General features: G+C 39.2%; 1 protein-coding gene across 1 annotated transcript in view; it reads left to right on the top strand.

Moving 5' to 3' along the window:
* The window catches only part of Ppp4r2 (protein phosphatase 4 regulatory subunit 2), a 37,865-nt gene extending 19,009 nt beyond the window's left edge, over window positions 1-18,856 (top strand). Inside the window, exons 3-9 of the mRNA XM_038319726.1 lie at window positions 2,754-2,924; window positions 9,407-9,500; window positions 11,742-11,779; window positions 13,504-13,578; window positions 13,868-14,011; window positions 14,671-14,954; window positions 15,125-18,856. Coding sequence (XP_038175654.1) covers window positions 2,754-2,924; window positions 9,407-9,500; window positions 11,742-11,779; window positions 13,504-13,578; window positions 13,868-14,011; window positions 14,671-14,954; window positions 15,125-15,450 — 1,132 coding nt within the window. The 3' untranslated portion in view covers window positions 15,451-18,856. The remainder of the gene's footprint in view (window positions 1-2,753; window positions 2,925-9,406; window positions 9,501-11,741; window positions 11,780-13,503; window positions 13,579-13,867; window positions 14,012-14,670; window positions 14,955-15,124) is intronic.
* Window positions 18,857-20,403: the final 1,547 nt, after the last annotated feature.

Here is a 20,403-nt window from a genome sequence, read left to right as displayed (position 1 = left end):
TGAGTTTAAGTAAACCTTATGTCTCATTGTGAGATTCTGGTTTGAGGTTCTAGGTTTTCTAGTTTCATTTTTTATTGCAGTCCTCAGCAGAAGGGATTAAAGAGTTGTGTTTCTTACCTAGTGGCAGTTCATTTTGGTAATATCTGGAGGTACTGTTGATTGTTCCTTCTGAGGAGTGTGGCTGGTGCTCCTGGCACACGTGGATAGTGGTTGGCCATGCTGCAGAAAATTTAAAGCACATAGAGCAGCTTGCCACAAGACATGATTCTGTGTCCCATGATGCTGAGTATGAGAAATTTTCTTTGTTGACATTTTTCTTCTTGTACTGCTGGCTTTATCCTTTTTCAGGTCTAGCTTATTTCAACTTTGCCATCTTTGTCCTGGAGTCCTCCTGTCAACAGTTCTGAACTGGTTGTCCTGTAGGTTTTGTATATAAACAAAAATCTTGGTCATAAATTTTCTATTTACTATCCAAAGTCTTTTGAAACTAATTTTGTTGATCATGGATCTTCCTCTTTCTTCAGGAAATTTTATGTTGAGACAGTGATCTGGAACTGGGTCCAAGTGGTCCTCCAGTGTGTCAGCCTCTGAGTAGCTGGAATCAATCACTTATTCTTCCTCAGAACCTTTTAATTGCTCTTGAACTTGATGTTGTGGGTTGTTAAAATGAAAAAGGGTGGAGGGGCTTATCTCATGTTAGCCCATGCTGACCTTGTTGAATTTTGATCTGTCTCTCACAACTGCTTAGATTACAGTCATAAAATCACCATGCCCAATTTATGTGGTGCTAGGGATCAAGCTCCAGGACACACTATCTATGCTAGGTGAGCATTTTACCAACTGGGTTACATCTCTAGCTCCAGATTTAAAACACAGAGCAAAACAAACTGAGGTTCTGATAGTAATGTTAGTGTGATTTGGTGCTGCTTCTGGATTGCTGCTAGGTTATCATTATTTCCATCTACCATTGCTTTCAGTGCTGCTAGCACAGCTGCCATCACTGTGAAGATTCCTGACTTCTGATTCAAACCTGATCTCTTGAATCGCAATTGGGAACTACTCTCGGTTTATAGGGCTGCTATAAAGCAAATTAATACTCTGTTTTCTGTAATTTTTTAGTAAGTATCTGTGGGTGGGAGGGAGTTGGAGTGATGGCTCAGTGGTTAAGAGCACTTGTTCTTCCACAGGACTTGGGTTTTGATTCCCATACCCATATTCCAACTCACAACTGTCTGAAACACCACACTCTTGTGGCCTCTTTGACCAAAAGCATTCAGGCAAAACACCCACACACTGGAAAAAAAAAAAAAAAAACAGACCAGCAGTTCTTACTGTTTATGTGAGCTTGGGGAAGATGGGTTGCAGTGAGCTGGTCGGTGTTAGCTTTTTATCTTGGAGAAAATTGCTATCCAGCACTGAATAGAGATTAAAAAAAGTAGGGTACTTTGTTATTTTTTCTCGTGTGTGTGCATGTTTGTATACCTGTGTATATGTGTAGCTTTTTCTTTGCATTCAAAGGATTATGTTGGAATTTATTTCTTTCTCCACCTTACTTGTTTAGTGATAGACTGGTAGCAGTACTCTGAATACCTCAAATGACAATGACTGAAAAGGAAAGGAGGAAAAGAGCTTAGTTATTTTGGGTTTGTTTGTTTTTTATTTTGGGGGACAAGATCTCACTCTGTGGTCCCTGATTGGCTTAGAACTTTGTAGACAGGACTGGCCTTAAACTAACAGAGATCCTGCCTTGGTTTAGTAGTTTGAATGTAACCCCCCCCCCCCCCCATAAGATCATAAGGGGTGGCATCATTAGGAGATGAGGCCTTGTTGAAGAAAGTGTATCACTATGGATACAGGCTTTGAGTTCTCAGATGTGCAAGCTTTACTCAGACCACTACTGTTGCCTGCAAAAGCTGTAGTACTTTCAGCTCCCTCTCCAGCACCATGTCTGCCTGCATCAACTACCTTGTTTCCTTTACAGACTAAACCTCTTGAGTAAGTGAGCCACTACAATTGAATGTTTGTCTTTATAAGAGTTGCTGTGGTCATGGTGTTTGTTCACAGCAATAGAAACCTAGCTTTACATCCGAAATAACAACACACAAACTGTATTCATTTAAACACTGCCTGGCCCATTAGTTTCAGCCTCTTACTAACATCTTGACTAACCCATATCTAATAATCTGTGTAACACAACGAGTGGTGTCTTAACCGGGAAAGATTCAGCATGTCTGACCTGGTGGCTGGCTTCATGGCGACTGTCCCAGAGAGGAGAGGCATGGCGATTGCCCTAGGCATCTGCCTCACTTCCCTCTTCCCAGCATTCTGTTCTGTCTACTCCACCCACCTATGTTCTAACCTATTAGGCCAAGCAGTTTCTTTATTAATTAACCAATGAAATCATCAGATAGATAGAAGACACACCTACATCACTCCTCCTTTTTGGGGGGGGGGCGGGTTTCAAAAGGTTTCTCTGTAGCTTTGGAGCCTGTCCTGGAACTAGCTCTTGTAGACCAGGCTGGCCTTGAACTCACAGAGATCCTCTTGCCTCTGCCTCTTGAGTGCTGGGTTTTATCATGTGCACTATCACTGCCTGTCTTATTCTGTATTTTAAATGGTAAAAGACTTTCCTAGTCCACATAAGCATTATAATGTGGAAATTATGAAGCATTTTTATAATATCTGTGTTTGTGCTTAGTGTTAAGTAATTGCAAGGGTAATTATTAATGTTTTCTGACTTTTTTCTTTTATAGGATTCAGTGGTCCCAATTTAAAGGTTATTTTATTTTCAAACTGGAGAAAGTGATGGATGATTTCAGAACTTCGGCTCCTGAACCAAGAGGTCCTCCCAATCCTAATGTTGAATATATTCCCTTTGATGAAATGAAGGAAAGAATACTGAAAATTGTCACTGGATTTAATGGGTATGCACTTAATAATATTTTAAAGGTTTAATTTTAACATTGTAGATGCTATTTCTTTAAGTTTTGCTATGTCTGGTTGATAATTAACTCTTGTATCTCTAGTGCTTGCCTGCCTGCTGTTCTCTCCCCCCCCCCCCCCCCCCCACACACACACACACACAAGGTTTCTCTGTGTAACAGCTCTGGCTGTTTTGGAACTCTGTTTGTAGACCAGGCTGACCTTTGTAGTAATGAGATGTGGGCAGGCCTGCTTTTTGTCCTACCTGGCTCCCGGCTGTCTGGCTAGCTTATGCCCCGAAATAACAACACACAAACTATATTCATTTAAACACTGCCTGGCCCATTAGTTTCAGCCTCTTACTCACATCTTGACTAACCCATATCGAATAATCTGTAACACCACCAAGTGGTGTCTTACCCGGAAAGATTCAGCATGTCTGACCTGGTGGCTGGCTCCATCGCATCTGTCTCACTGAGGAGAGGCATGGCATTTGACTAAGCCATCTATCTCACTTCCTTCTTCCTGTTCTGTCTATTCCACCCACCTAAGGGCTGGCCTATTAAATGGGCCAAGGCAGTTTCTTTATTAACGAATGAAATCAACACAGACAGAAGACTCTCCTACATCAGACCTTGAACTCACAGAGATTCGCCTGCCTCTGCTTTCCGAGCTCTGGGATTAAAGGCATGAGCTACCATGGCCTGCCTTGCTGTACTTGCCAAATTTTGGCTTATAGTTATTTTTAAATGTTTACAGTCTTCATTTAAAAAAGTTGAATTGGTTTTATGAGTTTCAGGGGTATTCATACTTTATACATGCATTTATCAAGGTAGAAGCGACATTCATTATCAGAAGATACTTTGTTTTTTTTGTTTTTGATATTTGTTGAAGACTTAATTATATGTAAGAGGTTTATATATTTTAGAGTTTGAACCTGCCTTTTCCCCAGTAACTAAACATTCTTAATCTTTTGTAAAACATTGAAAACACCAGGAACACTAAATAATGTGTTACTTTAAAAATGTTGCTGTGCTTCCTATTAGTCATTAAGTTCTAATTTAGAACTTTGTATTTACTGAAGGAGTGATGCGTTTGTGAAATTGACTTGTTGAGTATTGCATTTGGCACTAGGAATGAGACAGCATTATGAAATACAGTGAATTGGGTTTCTAGTAATAAGATTCCTATTTAATGGTAGGTGTTAAGTGAAGAGGGTGTTTTGGTTTTTCGAGACAGGCTTTCTCTGCTTTGGAGCCTGTCCTGTCCTGGAACTAGCTTTTGTAGACCACTCTGGCCTTGAACTCACAGAGATCCACCTGCCTTTGCCAAAGAGTGCTAGGATTAAAGGCCTACGCCGCTATCGAGCCGAGTGAAGAGGTTTTAATTGTATGGTTTTTTGTTGTTTTGTTTTTTAATGTGTATTAGCATTTTGCCTGCATGTATGTCTGTGAGGGTGTTGGATGCTTGAATTACAGACAGTTGTGAGTTGCCATGTGGGTGCTGGGAATTGAACCTTGGTCTTCTGGATAGGCAGTCATTGCTCTTAACTGCTGAGCCATCCCTCCAGCCCTAATTGTATGCTTTTATGCCATAAACCATATTCTTTGGGGGGGGGGGCTGCAGTTTGAGACAGGGTGTTACTATGTAGCTCTGGCTGGCCTTGAATGCACAGAGATCCCCAGCCTTTTGGTTCCTGTTGATGTGTGCACCACCATTCTCAGCGTATTATTCTCATTTTAAGCTTAGGAATTTGCCTACAATAATCAGAAGTTTATGCTCTGGCATGAGGTCTATTACTGAAACTTTTGTCTGGGAAGATACTTCCTTGTCCCGTTAGTTATTTAACCATATGCTTGTTCATTATGAGTTTAGTTGAGACTTCTTTTTTGTTTCGTTTTGTTTTGTTTTTCGAGACAGGATTTCTCTTTGTACCTTTGGAGCCTTTCCTGGATCTCACTCTGTAGACCAGGATGGCCTCAGATTCACAGAGATCCACCTGTGTCTGCCTCCCAAGTGCTGGGATTAAAGGTGTATGCCACCACCACCCAGCAAAGGCTCTTTAAAAACACATATGGGAAAGAAGCCACGTGTTATATGCTGCATAAAATTTATTTATGAACTGGATGTATGCAGCATAAACAGATTTCCTTTGTAGAATACTTGTATATAGTATACAAACATACGGAGTAGATATTCCAAATGTATAGAAGTTAAAATGATTTATACCACTGCATATTGAATATTGAGCTAATTTATAAGTTAGTAAGAACAAATATTCATAATTAATTCTACTAGACTAGATATCAGATAAGTAGGTTATTAGATAAAGTTAATATTTATAATTTCTTAACCGGCTAAAACGTGTTTATCTCCTTTAAGTGATTTGAACAGTCATTAAATGCCTAAGCACACTTAAATATAATTGCTCTTAAGGTGTTTTTCATCTTTGAGCCATAAGTATTTCAATTCCAGTTCAGAATGGCTGTTTAGATTATTTACTCTAATTAGGCAGAATTGAAATTTAATTAGTGATACATTAGGTATTCTCATATCTTCCTTTTTGGTCTATTATTATATATGCTGATTTGAAACGTGACCGTCTTTGTTTTCAAGTTCTGAATAAAGATTTTGTTGGTTTTTTTATACTTTTTTTTTAAAATCATACTTTTTCCTTTCCATTCAGTTTTATTTTTAAATTACATTTTGTGTGTAGTATGTGCCACGTGCTCATCTGTGCAGTGCCTGTGCTAACCAAACATTCTGTCATACTGTCTTTCTTCCATTGCTTTCTGGCCCTGGAGTTCATTAATTTACTAGATTGGCTAGCCAGTGTTCAAGTCCCAGGGATACACTTGTCTCTGCCTCCCAGCATTTGGGATACAGATGTGTGCTGTTTTATCCAAGCTTTTATAAGGATGCTAGGCATTTAAATTCAGGTCCAAGTGTCGGGGTACAGCAAACGCTTTATGAGTTATCTCCCCAGCTCTGTTCATTAGTTGAGGATCTTCTCATTAGTATACTCATCTCATTTTTATTCAATTTTATTTATTTATTTATTTATTTATTTATTTATTTATTTATTTATTTATTGTTTTCCAAGACAGGGTTTCTCTGTAGTTTTGGAGCCTGCCCTGAAATTCCCTCTGTAGACCAGGCTGCCCTTGAACTCACAAAGATCTGCCTTTCTCTGTTTCCTGAGTGCTGGGATTAAATGTATGTGCCACCACCACCCTGCATAGATTTTTTTTTTAAGATTTATTTATTATGTATGCAGTGTTCTGCCTGCATGTAAGCCCACAGACTAGAAGAGGGCACCAGATCTTATTACAGATGGTTGTGATCTACCATGTGGTTTTGGGACTTGAACTCAGGACCTCTGGAAGAACAGACAGTGCTCTTAACCACTGAGCCATCTCTCCAGCTCTACTTCTCTCATTTCAAATAGATCTTGATGACTGGTTACTTGTAATTTTAAGTAAATAAAATGATTTCATGTCTCTTTTGAGCATTCTTAGTGTTACTCATCCCTCTTTATTCCCTCTCCTTCTGTGTAGCCTTTCCACCCCCTCTCCTTTAAAGTCACATTATCCCAGCCACTTCCATGCTTCCCTTTTCCTTCTTCATAGCACCTGTGTCCTAGTGTGCTCCCCTGAGCTCCTCCTCACCCCACTCGTGGTCCCCTTTCCTGGTTCTGTGGTTATTCCAGTTTATATACTCACATCTAAAGAGTTAGGATCCATAAATATAAATTAGACATCTGCCTTTCTCTGTATTAACCCATGCAGTATTGTATTTTCTAGTTCCATTTATCTCCAAAGGTTGTGATTTTATTTTTTCTGTACAACCCAAGAGAATACCATTGTGTATGCTTAACTACATCTTTGTTAATCCGTTCATCAGTGAAGGGATATCATTTGGTGTTTTTCACTTCGGCATAGGATGCTGCATCCTCTGAACATAGGCAAGGGGAGTAGAATAGCTGGATCATGTGGAGATCTACTTTTAGCTTACGAAATTCCTCCATGTTGATTTCCATAGAGGCTGTACCAGTTAACAATCCCCCACCCACACTGAGCAAGGATTTCCCTTTCCCCACATCCATGCCAGCATTTGTTAGTGGTTTTCTTAACCATAGCCATTTTGACTGGGGTGAGATTAAACTCAAAATTCTTTTAATTTGCATTTCCCTAGTTGCTAAAGATATTGAAGACATTTAAAGATATTTCTAAACATTTTAGTTTTTCTATTGAGACCTCTACTCAGATCGTGATCCATTTTTCTTGATTCTTTGGGGTTTTATTGTGTTGGGCTCCCCCCCCCCCCATATATTCTGGATATTCTCCATCAGATGTGTAGCTGATAAAAATTCTCTCTCACCCTATGGGCTTCTTCTTTGCTGTATAGAAGCTACTTGATTTTGTCCCATTTATCAGTTACTGGCCTGAATTTCTGAGTGAAAGATCTTAGCTTACACCTATATCTTGTAGACATCCCTATGTTTTCTTCTAGTTGTTTTAGCATTTCAGGCTTCACATTGAGGTCATTGGTCCATTTGGAACTGATTTTTGAGCAGGGTAATAAATAATGGGTCTAATTTTATTCTTTTACATGGGGGTATCCAGTTTTCCCAGTATCATTTGTTGAATATGCTATCTTTCATTTTTATTGTGTACTTTTTGGCATCTTTGTCAGTTATAGGATGGCTGTAATTACATGTGCACGGTTTAGTCTTTTGATTTGTCCCACAGATTTACATGTCTGTTACTATTATTGGTGTTTTCTAATAGGATGTCTGTTTAGCTTTATTCAGGTTGTATCTTTGCTGTACATAGCATTGTTTTGTGGGTTTTGTTTCTGAATATATCAGGCAGATGCTGCACCTTTTATTTTACATTCCTTAGCAGAATACTCTTCGCTTTTAGAGCCTTGGATCTAAATCAGAAAACATTTGTTTTATTATGAACAACATTTCCTTTACACATTTTTAAAATTTTTCACTGATGTAAGAATGCAGGAATAGTGTTTGTTGTGCTAAGAATGTGAGATTTGCTGAGTGTGGTGTCACTTATCTTTAATCTTAGAACTGGACAGGAATAAGTAGCTTCGAGGTCACAGTGATCTACAAAAATGAGACCTTGTCTTCTCTTTTTAAAAAGTGAGATTTAAGCCAAGCGCTTGGGAGACAGAGACAGGTGGATCTTCTTGAATTCAAGGTCAGCCTAGTCTACAGAGTGAGTTCCAGAGGCCCCCCCAAAAAAGTCGGCTTTAAGTAGTTTTTCCAGTAAGAAACTACTGTGATTTCCATCAGATATGTGTGCTACACACTAGCTACATTGCTGTAGGGTGGACTGTTGTATGAAAATGAAGGCCCTGTGATATTCTATGTGAATCTGAGGCTTTGCAGTTCTCTTCATAAGCTGCATAAGTAGATTTTAATGGAAAACACTGATATTCAAAGACTCACTCCATGTGTATTTTCTCAGCATTTGTCACATCTAGTGTTTACTACATTACACTTAGCTGTAATTCTGATGATTGCTAACTACTCTGAGCCAAAACCCTTCTTTTAAAATGTATTTTTTAAAAAATATTCATTATGTATACAATATTCTGTTTCTGTGTCTGCCTGCAGGCCAGAAGAGGGCACCAGACCCCATTACAGATGGTTGTGAGCCACCATGTGGTTGCTGGGAATTGAACTCAGGACCTTTGGAAGAGTGGGCAGTGCTCTTAATCTCTGAGCCATCTCTCTAGCCCCAAAATGTATTTTTGTTAATGTGTGGTTGTTTTGCCTGCATTCATGTCTTTATTACCCCCTGTGTGCCTGGTTCCCATGGAGACCAGATGATGGTCTTCGATCCGGTCCTGGGAATCAAACCTAAGTCCTGGAAGAGCAGCCAGTGCTCTTAACTGTTGAACCATCTTTCTGGTTTCTTCAAAACTCTTTGATTACTGTTCCAAGATTTTTACTCTTTTATATTTGCTGTGATTAAGGGAAAACTACATTCTGGTTAAAAGTGTTTGGTATAGTTAACCCCAATATTCTTACCAAAATAATATAAGTTTGACTAAATTTATAGGTTCTCTTTAAAGTGGTTGTAAGAGCAGAGTCATATTTAAAATACTTTAGTGCTAGACTAATTTGTCATACTTGATCTCAGTAACAAAGTTGTTTGGTAAAATGTTTGGGTGCATTAGAATGCTTGAAGAAACATCCTGTTTGTAAATAAACTGACAAGCATTATTTGTGTTACCTCTGGTAAAGTGCAAATTGAGCAGTCAGAATTTATTTCACTAAATTTTTTCCAGAATTAGTTTTGACACATTGTTTTCGGTGTTCCTTGATATTGCTTTAAGTGACTCCTGCATTTATTCTTTGTGACTTGACACAGGGTGACTCATTCCATAAAGCTTTCACTGTGAAGCATAGCTCCTAGCTTCTTACACTTATAACCTCAACTATAAAATTATTCTTTTGCAGTATCCCTTTTACTATTCAACGACTATGTGAATTGCTAACAGATCCAAGAAGAAATTATACAGGAACAGACAAATTTCTCAGAGGAGTAGAAAAGGTATGTATTCTATCACAAGAATTAAAGTGTTACAAGAGTTGTCTCATAGACTATTTACTGAATTGTTTTCTTTTCTAAATTACATTCTATGTTTCAGAGAGAAATTTATAGGCAGGGCCAGAAAAAGGCCCAAGAGGCCCCAGACAGCCATTATTTTAAGTTTCAGGGAAGCTACTTAGCCAGTTTCATTTTTCTATTAAAATGTTTAAATTAACTAAATTATTATTATTATTATTATTATTATTATTATTATTATTATTATTATTATTATTATTATTATTTTAAATTTTCTTCCTGAGACAGGGTTTCTCTGTGTAGCCCTGGCTGGTTTGGAACTCATTCTGTAGACCCGGCAGACCTCAAACCTGGAGATCTGCCTCTGCCTCATGAGTGCTGGAATTTAAGGCTTGTGCCACCACTTCCTGCTTTTTTTTCCAAACATTTTGTTGTTGTTGTTAAGCATTTAGAAACAAAACAACAAAAACCCACCAGAAAGATGTGTTAGCAGTACGTTGTAAATGTCACTGGAATTCAGAGGCACACGACCTTGTAAACTTGTGTGTAAACCATGTTAGTGAAAGATCTAATCCACATTGTGGTTGGTGGGGTACTGGTACTAAAGAAAGAACATTCTGGAGAATGAAGTAATACACAAAAGTGTCAAAGTGTTTGAATTATCAAAATGTTGAATCACCGCTAGAAAAGTAATTGGATCAACTATATTTGGACAGATGGCTAATTCTTAGAGTAGTTGACCCTAAAGCATAGTAAATATTACGATTTTTTGTTTTAAAATCACTCCTTTTATTCTGGGAACGGGAGTCCAAGACCATTAACTCTGGAATTTTTGGCATAGTTCTTGGGTCTTATGTTTTGTTGATCCTTTATGTTGTCTATTTAGTGAGATTCAGAAGGGCAGGAAGCTGCAGGGTTCGTCAGTACTGCAACTTAAGGACCCTTAGTAATTGTGTTTTGGAAGTTTTTGATGGACAGACAGGTTATCACTGCCTGCGTTTGCCAGCTCAGTGCTGTGAGCCAGGGATTTAAACAAAATGTTTTCTCTGGAATTGGAGTGATCGGGCTGTGAGGAGACCTTCTTTAAAAGTACTCTTGTATAATTTCCAAAGAATGGGTTTGGTCTCTCATTGGGTTGAATATTGCTTTATAGATACACTTGGACTAAATATTTGAATTTCAAAATGGTTTTAGAAGAGACTGGGGATTTGGCACATACAAGCCATCACATTTCAGTTCATTGTCCTGCTTGTAATGAATTTCAGTTTTGAAAGATAGAGGCAGGGAATCCACAGAGCAAGCTGGCTATCAGCTCTGGGTTTAACAGGTTCTGTCTTGTACAATGAGGTGTAAGAGATTTGGGTCAGGGCTGGAGAGATAGCTCAGTGGTTAAGAGCACTGGCTGTTCTTCCAGAGGTCCTGAGTTCAGTTCCCAAGGTGGCTCACAACCATCTGTAATGAGATGTGGTGCCCTCTTCTGTCCTGTACATGTACATGCAGGCAGAATACTATATACACAATAAATGAATAAATAAATCTTAAAAAAAAAGCATTTGGATTCTGCATATCTAAGTGCTTGTATGCACAGGAAAATGGAAAACAGGCTGTACTTTTACACATACTCCACAGTGCCTGGGTTCCAGTATGGTTTTAAAAAAAAAAAAAAACTAGTGAGAAGAAATTAAAAGTGAACCAACATTCTCACAGTATAGCTTGGTGAGTTTCCAGGAATTGTAATACTATTTATCAGATTTAAATTATCAGAACTATTGGAATTAAGAAAACACTTCAGGCTCTCGTGGTAGTACAGCATTTGGGAGTCAGAGGCAAGTTCTTCTCTTGAGTTCTTGGCCAGCCTGGTCTACATAGTGATAAATTCCAGACCAGCCAGGGCTTAAAAGGAAGGAGGAGGGGTGAGGAGTGGACGTGGGAGTCAGACCCTTTGAGGTGGCTCTGCTCATCAAATCACCTATCTCCCAGGCCTAATCCTGAGACCAGTGTGGTGCAGGGTTCTGACTTGAACTAAGACACACAGACCCTCCTGAAGTCTTACTGCTCTTAGTTTTGTTTTTGTTGTTGTTGGTTTGTTTTTATCCAGTTGCTTTCAGTTGCAATAAATGCCCGCTTAACCCGTGTGGGTGATTCTGAGAGTTTGAAACGAGGTATTAGCTGTTGTGTTACTGTGCCTTTCCTTCACTCATGAGTCATCATTTTTTGTTATTTCAGAATGTGATGGTTGTTAGCTGTGTTTGTCCTTCTTCAGAGTAAGTATATAATGTTTTTCTGCTTTTGATATCAATTACTATATTCTAGTTGTTTTACTATTTTGGTAAAGTAGTACATTTATTTTATATGTACCTAAACATACTTCTATACATTATGAAATCTGCCACCTGGTCCCTGAGGTGGAAAGTTTGCCAGAATACTGTGCAAGTGTTTCCAGTAGAGAGATGTGGACTAGAGATGGGTTAACTGCTGAGCTGTGGCCACCTAGATGCTTTTCCAGGGCTGCCAGTTAGTTTTGGAATAAGATACTTTGGTGGTTCTTCAGGATGGACAAGTATTGCTGCTGGTTGTCAGGATTTTTAGACTAAATTAAAGATTTGGTTCCAGGCATCAGTTTAAGCATGGTACTATTATCATTTAGACCATGTGTATAATTCTTTGTTATGTGTGGATGTCATGGAAATTGCACGAGAGCCCATGCATGCACTCAGGCGCACACACAGTACCCTGGGGTGTGTGAAGGGTGGGGAAAAAGAGGCTGCTACTCCCATGGATCCGATGACTTAATCTTAAGTTTCATTTGTTTCTTAGACAATTTTGTTTTTAGAGTTTTTAACTTTTCTTGTTAAATCAGATAGTGAGATAATTCTTTGCTTCTTGGTTAAATATGATGCTGAATTGATTTCCTTTTGAATTTAATGTTTTGCTTTTTTGATGAATATGAAAATATTTGAAAAACATTCCAAGATGTTCGAAAGGACGCGTCACTAATAGTTTTTCCCCATACTTGTGTGTATGTTCATGCTAATTTCCCCAATATCTGTGTTTGAATTTGACAACCCTGTTACAAAATGGCTTTAAAAAAAACAAGTTCTTCTTTTAAATGTGTTATTTTGCTTCCTATCTGTGTTTTTGCCTGGATGTAATGTATACCTTGTACACACCATGGAGCTCAGAAGGGGGCATCAGTTCTTCGGAATTGGAATTATGGATGCTTGTGAGCCAATGTGCAGGTGCTGGGAACAGAACCCAGGTCTTGGAAGAGCAGCCTGTGGTCTTAACTGTTAAGCCATCAAGCCATCTCCCCAGTCCTACACCCAGATTAGTCCCAAAATTAAAGAAGTCTGTTCGCTTTCTTTCTTACCGTTCTCTTCTCTTCTCGGAGAGGAAGGAGAGGAGGGAGGGAGTAAGAGGGAGGAGAGGAGAGGAACAAGAGACCCCTCCCAACGAAAGGAACGAGCGGGACCTCGAGAAAAGACGCCAAAGAAAAACCCCCCCAAAAGAAACTAAAGAAACTCTCTTCTCTATTCCTTTACTCTCTCTTCTCTTCTCTTCTCTCTCTTCTCTCTCTTCTCTTCTCTTCTCTTCTCTCTTCTCCCCTCCCTTCCCCTCCCCTCCCCTCCCCTCCCCTCCCCTCTTCTCTTTTCTTTTCTTTTTTTTCCCGAAGCAGGGTTTTTTCTGCAGCTTTGGAGACTGTCCTAGAACTAGCTCTTGTAGACCAGGCTGGTCTCGAACTCTCAGAAATCCACCTGCCTCTGCCTCCTGAGTGCTGGGATTAGAGGCGTGCGCCACCACCGCCCGGCAAGAAGTATTTCTTTTATTTTGAGACAGGATCTCACTCTGTGACCCTGGCTGTCCTAGAACTTGCTGTGTTGTCAGTGCTGGCCTTGAACACACAGATCTCTACTTGCCTCTGCCTCCCAGTGTTGGGATTAAAGTCATGTGCCACCATGCCCAGCTGAAGTGTTTTCTTTTATTACAGGAAGAACAGTTCTAATAGCTTAAGCCGAATGAATGGTGTTATGTTTCCTGGAAACTCACCAAACTATACTGACAGGTGAGTATATTGTGGTTTGTTTTTTGTAAACCATCCAGAATGTTCCAAGTTTCTTGGTAGTGCTTGAGGTAGCAGGCTCAGTATACTTTTTTTTAATTGAACATTTTATGGGGAGGATACAAGATTTATGTTGTATGTTCTACCAGGCTACATTTGCTAATTAGGACAAGACTCTGAAAACCAGAATTAATGCACATACTTGTGATCTATACTTTGGAATGGGTGATGTGTATATAGGTATATAATTTTTCCCAAAAGTGCAAAATAATGTTTGTTTATCTCATTATAGGTCTAATATAAATGGGCCTGGAACACCCAGGCCACTTAATCGACCAAAGCTTTCTTTGTCAACCCCCTTGACAACAAATGGTTTGCCTGAGAGTACTGATAGCAAAGAATCAGACCTGCATTCAAATGAAGAGAAAGCCCACAGGTTTGTGTTTCATATTTAAAGAGACAGAAAGATGCACATAGAAATTTAACAGCTATTGCTGTTATTTTAGCACTATTTACTATTTACAGGGTACATGGACCTTCTATATCTTGGGTTCCGTGTCTGGGTTTGGTAGATTCAACCAGTAAAGATCAAAAGTAATTGAGAAAAAGATTGCTTTTGTACTGGTTAGGTATGGACTTTGTCCTCTGTGCCCATGGTGTTTGCATGCCTTGAGTGTTAGGTCACCTAGCGGTGGGAGGCTCTGTGCACATCCTGTGCTTTTCATACATGCAGCTTGAGGTCTTCGGATCTTCGTGTCCTGCAGGTCCTGGAACTTCTGTGGGACCTGTTTACTGTTCTGAGGGACAGAACAGGCCTTAATGTGGCTGTAGGAGCTATGACTTCTCTTCAGCCCAGATGATGGTGAATGTAGACAGCTTTTCTAGAATTTCCTAGAAAGGTAGAACTTGTCAAGTAGGCCCCAGTGGGAACATCCAGAAACCGGTTTAGATTGCTTTAGGGTTGTTCTGTGTTTTCCTCAGCACCGGTACTTCCATTTAATTTGACAGTGCAGTTTAAGTATTTCAATTTACAGATGAGAATGTAGATTACGGGGAAAATAATTTTATTAATAACACTTTAAAAACCATCGGCAGTGATTCTCCAGCTTCCGAATCAGAAGTTTCTTCACTGAGCCCTGTTAAAAATAAACATCCAGATGATGATACTGCGGAAGCCGAGGAGCATGAGGTGAAAAGGCTGCGGTTTGACAAAGAAGGTGACGTCCGAGAGACAGCTAGCCAGACGGTGTCCAGTGAAGGCTCAGAGAGAGCAGAGGAAGCAGAAACAGCATCTTCCCCTCCGGAGAAGGATAGAGAAAATCGCAGCAGGCAACACTGTACAGAAGACGACGAGGACGAGGAGGAAGAGGAGGAGGAAGGTGAGAGGAGAGAGTCCCCTGAGTATACTGCGGCTCTTCTTACCATGCTGATACTGGGCTCTTGTACCACCTGTGTGTTACTAGGTTTGAGAAGTTACAAGCCATAGATAACTGATTTTATAAAACAACTGCATGTAATTTGAAAGTAAATTTTATTTGCTTATTTCTAGAATCTTTTATGACACCACGAGAAATGGTCCCAGAAAGAAAAAATCAAGAAAAAGAATCTGATGACGCTTTAGCTGTGAATGAAGAGCTTTCAGAGGAGGGTACTCACATGGAGGACTCTGACGGGTCTGCAGCTCAGAGAGATCCTCGCTCGGAACGGAGTGACAGTGCAGGGGCTGTGAGTAGTGGTTCTGACTGCCTTGAGACAGAAGAGTCAGGAGGGCCCACTTCCAGGAAAACGGGAGAAAGTGTCTCAGTGTCATCCATGGAGAGTGACGAATCCACAGAAGTCACAGACGAACCAGTGGAGCAAGACTTAACTACTTAGAAACACTTAGAGGCAGTATTTTACATACAGTACTGGTTTTACACTGTAGAGAACTTTTAAGTAATAAATGGACCTTTAGTTTTACAAGAGAAACAGGCTGTAAAATAAAGAACCTTAAGAATAAACCCTGACAGTTGTGAGAGGAAGAGCTGTGGATACTGGCTCCTCTGGGTCCTGCTTATTGCTGATTTTCTTGTTTTGTTGGGTTTTTGTTTGTTTTTTTTTCCTGGTGTACTCAAATCAGTGGTTTGTGTATAGATTTTTTTTTTAATTTAGAATTAAAGTTTTTAAACTGGAAGATAATTATAATTTTGAAAACTTTTTAAAGATGATCACATTTGGTTTATACATGCGCAAGGAAGATTTTGTCTTGTGTCTAGCGGTTTCCATATTTCAGTCATAGTTTGAACATGTTAACATGTGAATTATAGGGTTTCATGTGGTTTCAGATTTTATTGTTCAACTGTACAATGGGACTTTAAGTCATATATACATATATAGATTATTCTAAGGGGGATGTTATATTTTTCTGTTTCTATAAGAGATGAATACAGTGGATACTTTTTTATTGGTAATGACTGAGTTCACTTCTTTAAGAAGACATTTTCTTTTCTTCTGAGTAATTGAGATAAAATCTGGCCCCTGAAAAACCCTGGGAATCTTTAAGTCTGTTGAAATACCAGGTTAAACACATTCCAAGAGATCTGTGCAAACTAAAATTCTTTTGTATACTTCTACGGTGCCTGAAAAAAAAAAAAAAAGACTTGGTTATTTATGAGAAAATGTGCTTTATCTTGGGAGTTGTGTAGGAACATTAGCTCACCATTTGGTAGAATGAGTGCTTAGGAGCCTGACAGGAAACCATCTCAAAAGCGCCCACAGGTCCTGTGACGTTTCACTTGCTTTTCTGAACATTGTGAACATTACACCTTTCTTTCTAAATTACCTTATATGCACATGGCACTGGTGTGGAACAGCACTGTACTGGAAGAATTCTTGGATCATTTCAGTAATGTACCTGAGCTAAAATGACTAGAGCTTTAGGGGTACACAGAAACCACCATGATTTGTATAACATTTTGAAGTGAATTAATATTTTTGAACATGCTTCTTCGACAGCCAGTGTTCTATTTTTCAGATCAACACAAAGCACAATGGTTACTACTCTAAACTCACTATTTTCAAAGTCACGTATTTAAAGTCATGCAAGCTGCAACTCCCTGTCAAAATTACTGGCTGCCAAATTTATACCTGTTTCTTCAGCTGTACCTTTTGATATTTAGAATTTTTAAATTTCTGTAAAGTAGATTTTGTAGACTGTAATGTGTTCACTGCCTTTGTGAAGCGGTATAATTGTATAATTTCGTGTGTAAACTGAATGCTTGGGCTTTCAATACAGTATTCATATAAAGCAATAAATATTAATGTTATGAAATATTCGAGTACATTTTTATCAAAATACTAAAGAATCCCTTTTAGTTTCAGACACCTGAGGTACAGATGGACTTGTAGTAGATGCAAACAATTTCTCACACTGTATCATAAGCTTTGGGGGATTTGGAGGGAAACCACAACGTTTGCATTTTGACTACTTAGACATTACTATGCCTAAAAATAAAGATATTTGGCTCAGTTTGTTCATAGAGTAATATACTACTGACTGACAGCCTACAGGTTCACAGCAGCTAGACGATATGTTTATGGATCTGTAATAAAATTGAATGTTGACTTAACTGCACCCAAAGGGGTAAAAAGTCAAGTGTAAATTTTTAAAAATTGGCAAAAATGTTAAAATGAAGCAAATTTTGAATGTGACATTCATATGTAGTGACCTGTTACTCTATTTTGTTGAGGGATTGCCAGTGAGAGCAGATTTTAAACATTTTAGGTTTAGAAATTTTGAGATTTTTCCTTAGGGTATTTATGAGATTGTTGTCAATAAACCTGTTCTCTAAGCTTCTGTGACCTTTGATAGTCTTTCTTTACGGTGCCACAGACTATTTGTAAACAAATCAGTTTGCTGCTGGTTAAAAGTTGAAGATTTAGCATCGTGAGTGGAGGTCTGTGGTTTTATTTGTAAACTTGCAATTGCTATCTTTGCAAGGGAAAATGTATTTCTTTATTAAATAAAGTACAATAATGGTGAATGTACCAAAATCACATCACTCAATTCTATGAGAGGTCTGCATTTTAACCTATAGTTTAATAGTTTTAATATTTATTAGCAATGCCTATGTTGATCATAGATGAAAGTTGTTGCTGTTTATACAGATTCATGTAGGATACTGGTGGAGGGTCTCGGGCAGCTGCAGTACTCAGTACATTGGGAAGCCATTCAGTAGGCTGCAGATGCATTGCCCCTTGGAAGCCCATTTCCACAAGTGTTAGGTGCAAAGAAAGCGTCAGTTCTAACATGAACTGAGTCATTTGTTGTTCAAAAGGCAAGTTTTAGGCATTTTTCCTTGACGTACCCAGCAGAGTCCTATGGGAAGATCCAGGAGCATCAAGGCTTTGATGACTGAAGTAGCTGGCCCTCAGATAATTGAAGGAATTCTTAATCCATTTCTCCATTCCCAACCTTGACTGTAATTGGGTGATGCCAATGAGGAAACAATACATGTGACTTGTTTTTGCCTTTTTCCCCCTTTAAAAAATGAACATTTTTGAAAAATGTCTTCAGTTCTGAGAATGTGGCAAAACAGAAGTGAGTAGTCAAAATATATTTTGAGTTTTGATTAAACTCAATCCACTTACTGCTTGTCACAACTACAGCATTTCCCACGTGTGGCCAGGGCAGTGGAATTAGTCAGGGAGCTATAACCCGGCTTGGGAAAGCTATCCCAGAAGTCTGGATCAGAAAGTCTGGCTTGCCTGTTAGAGCATTGAGGTCCCAATGTTTTATTTTGCAGTGTAGATAGGCATGTATTTATGCATTTGTAAAATCAATTTTCAAATAATGTATGTAATGTACTAGTTTACTTAACGGTACTTGGGCAGAGCCTAAAGCTGCTGCAATGTTTGAATGTGAAAACTGTACTGAGAGGACGGAAATGTACCTGCAGAGCCAAAGCAGATTATTTTGAGTAGTGTTTCAAATTGTCTTCTGAGCAGGAGTTTGGAAGATCTATTGGTTTTGACAAAAATGAAGGTCAGTTCTTGAGTTTTATGCTAACCATAAGATGAATGGATGCAAAAACACCTTGTAATTTCATATGGAATTATGAAAATTAGCTTGACTGGGTTATTGGCCTAACAAGGATGCTAGTATGTATTGGCTAGAATACATATATTTCACATTTAAAAAATCCGGACACCAGAATTCTCCTTTATTTCAACTTGGAGTCTAGATCACTTTGCCAAATAAATGTATTATTTTCATAATGCAATAAAATGTAAAATAGAAGAATGTCTTCATGTGTGGAATTACTTTATTTACTATTCTAGCACTCCTGCCTCTTCCCCATTTTTCCTCAGTTGAGAGGATCCACAGGATAGAAGCTTAATGCATGCCTTAAGTACCCGAGCTTGAGGGTGCCAGCAGGAGAACACAGAGTTGCATGGACAGCGGGGTCTTGTCGGGTCTGCAGATTCTGTTGGCATGGTTTGGCATTAGTCTGCATGCATTGATCTGCATATTGATATCATTTGAGAAACCCTACCTTGAGGCACCTGTATGGTAAGTATGATTGTCTGGAGAGGGGGTTTACAGTTCCTTTATTTTGTGGCTTTATACGTGCAGGTAGGATTCAGCTGCTAAATGCTGCAGCCAGTAGAGTTGAGTGTACTACCAGGACTGGGCTTCTCTGGCTATTTTTCTGGCTAAGGTGTAGATAGTGAAACAGGCTTTAGTTTAGAGTTTATGGTCTTTGGGTTCATCACTACTCAGAAATTTAGTAAAGTATATTTTTGAGTGTTTATTCAGTTTAATTGTGGGTTTGATTCTCAACACCCATGTGGTAGTTGTCTGTACTGCATTCCCAAGGGATCTGACTTCCTCTTCTGGCCTCCTTGGGTACTGCAAGCATGTGGTGGAAAGACAAAAACATCTAGGCACATAAAAAGAAAGGCAAAATTTAAATTATTGGATTTCTGGTGATGAAGTCTGGCAAACCTGTCCTGCCCAGTTTCCAGGTGTGTGGTGTGGACTTTGTGCCCCTCTCATCCTCCAGTTCTGAATAGCAAACACCCCAAAGGGGGAAAAGATCATTTACACCCAGCAAAAGCACAAATTAGGGCACTGTTTCTGCCCAGTGCTCTTGTCTCCACATCCCTCAGTCACACCCTTCCCCTTCTAGTGCCCTTTCCCATGGAGCGTAGCACCATTGGCAAGGAAAATCTCTGATTCCTTGGGTTTGAATCCTAACTGCCACTTGTTGCAAAACAAGAGGACAATCTGTTAGGAACCACAACAGGCTCTAGTAGGTGTTAGTTGGTTACATGCACACGGGGTCAGGCCCCAGTTCTGTGCAGCTTTGTCCTGTGTCCACAGATAAAGTTGTATTTTTGCAAATACAAGGCACTCAGCATAGTGAATGTGGCTCACACATTGAGACCCCCCCCCCATTGTTTACCAAGCAGATCTTTGTGAAGTTTCTGAATTGATACCTTAAAAGCTGCCTCCCCTGTCTTATTAGCTGCCCTTTAGCTTCCTCATATACACAGTGGCTTTGTGGTATTTCAACTTGCCAGTTGAAGCAGCTTAATAGTTCAAACCAGTCCCCCCATTTCCTGCAAAACCAAACAAGCTAGTAAACTTAAATTACTTAAAAAATGGTTAGGCAGGGCGTGGTAGTTATCGCTGGGTCTGTGGTGGAGGAGGGAAGTACTGGATAATGCCATGTTCTATTTCAAGTCATACACCTGTATTTAAGTGTAAAGTATATGTCCTTGAAGACGGACGCTTAAATGCCACACTAGCTCAGAATTGAGTATAATAGATAGATAATTTATTTA

Source organism: Arvicola amphibius, chromosome 2 (assembly GCF_903992535.2).
Source record: "Arvicola amphibius chromosome 2, mArvAmp1.2, whole genome shotgun sequence".
NCBI classification, from domain to species: Eukaryota; Metazoa; Chordata; class Mammalia; order Rodentia; family Cricetidae; genus Arvicola; species Arvicola amphibius.
This window is presented reverse-complemented; position numbering and strand designations above follow the sequence as displayed.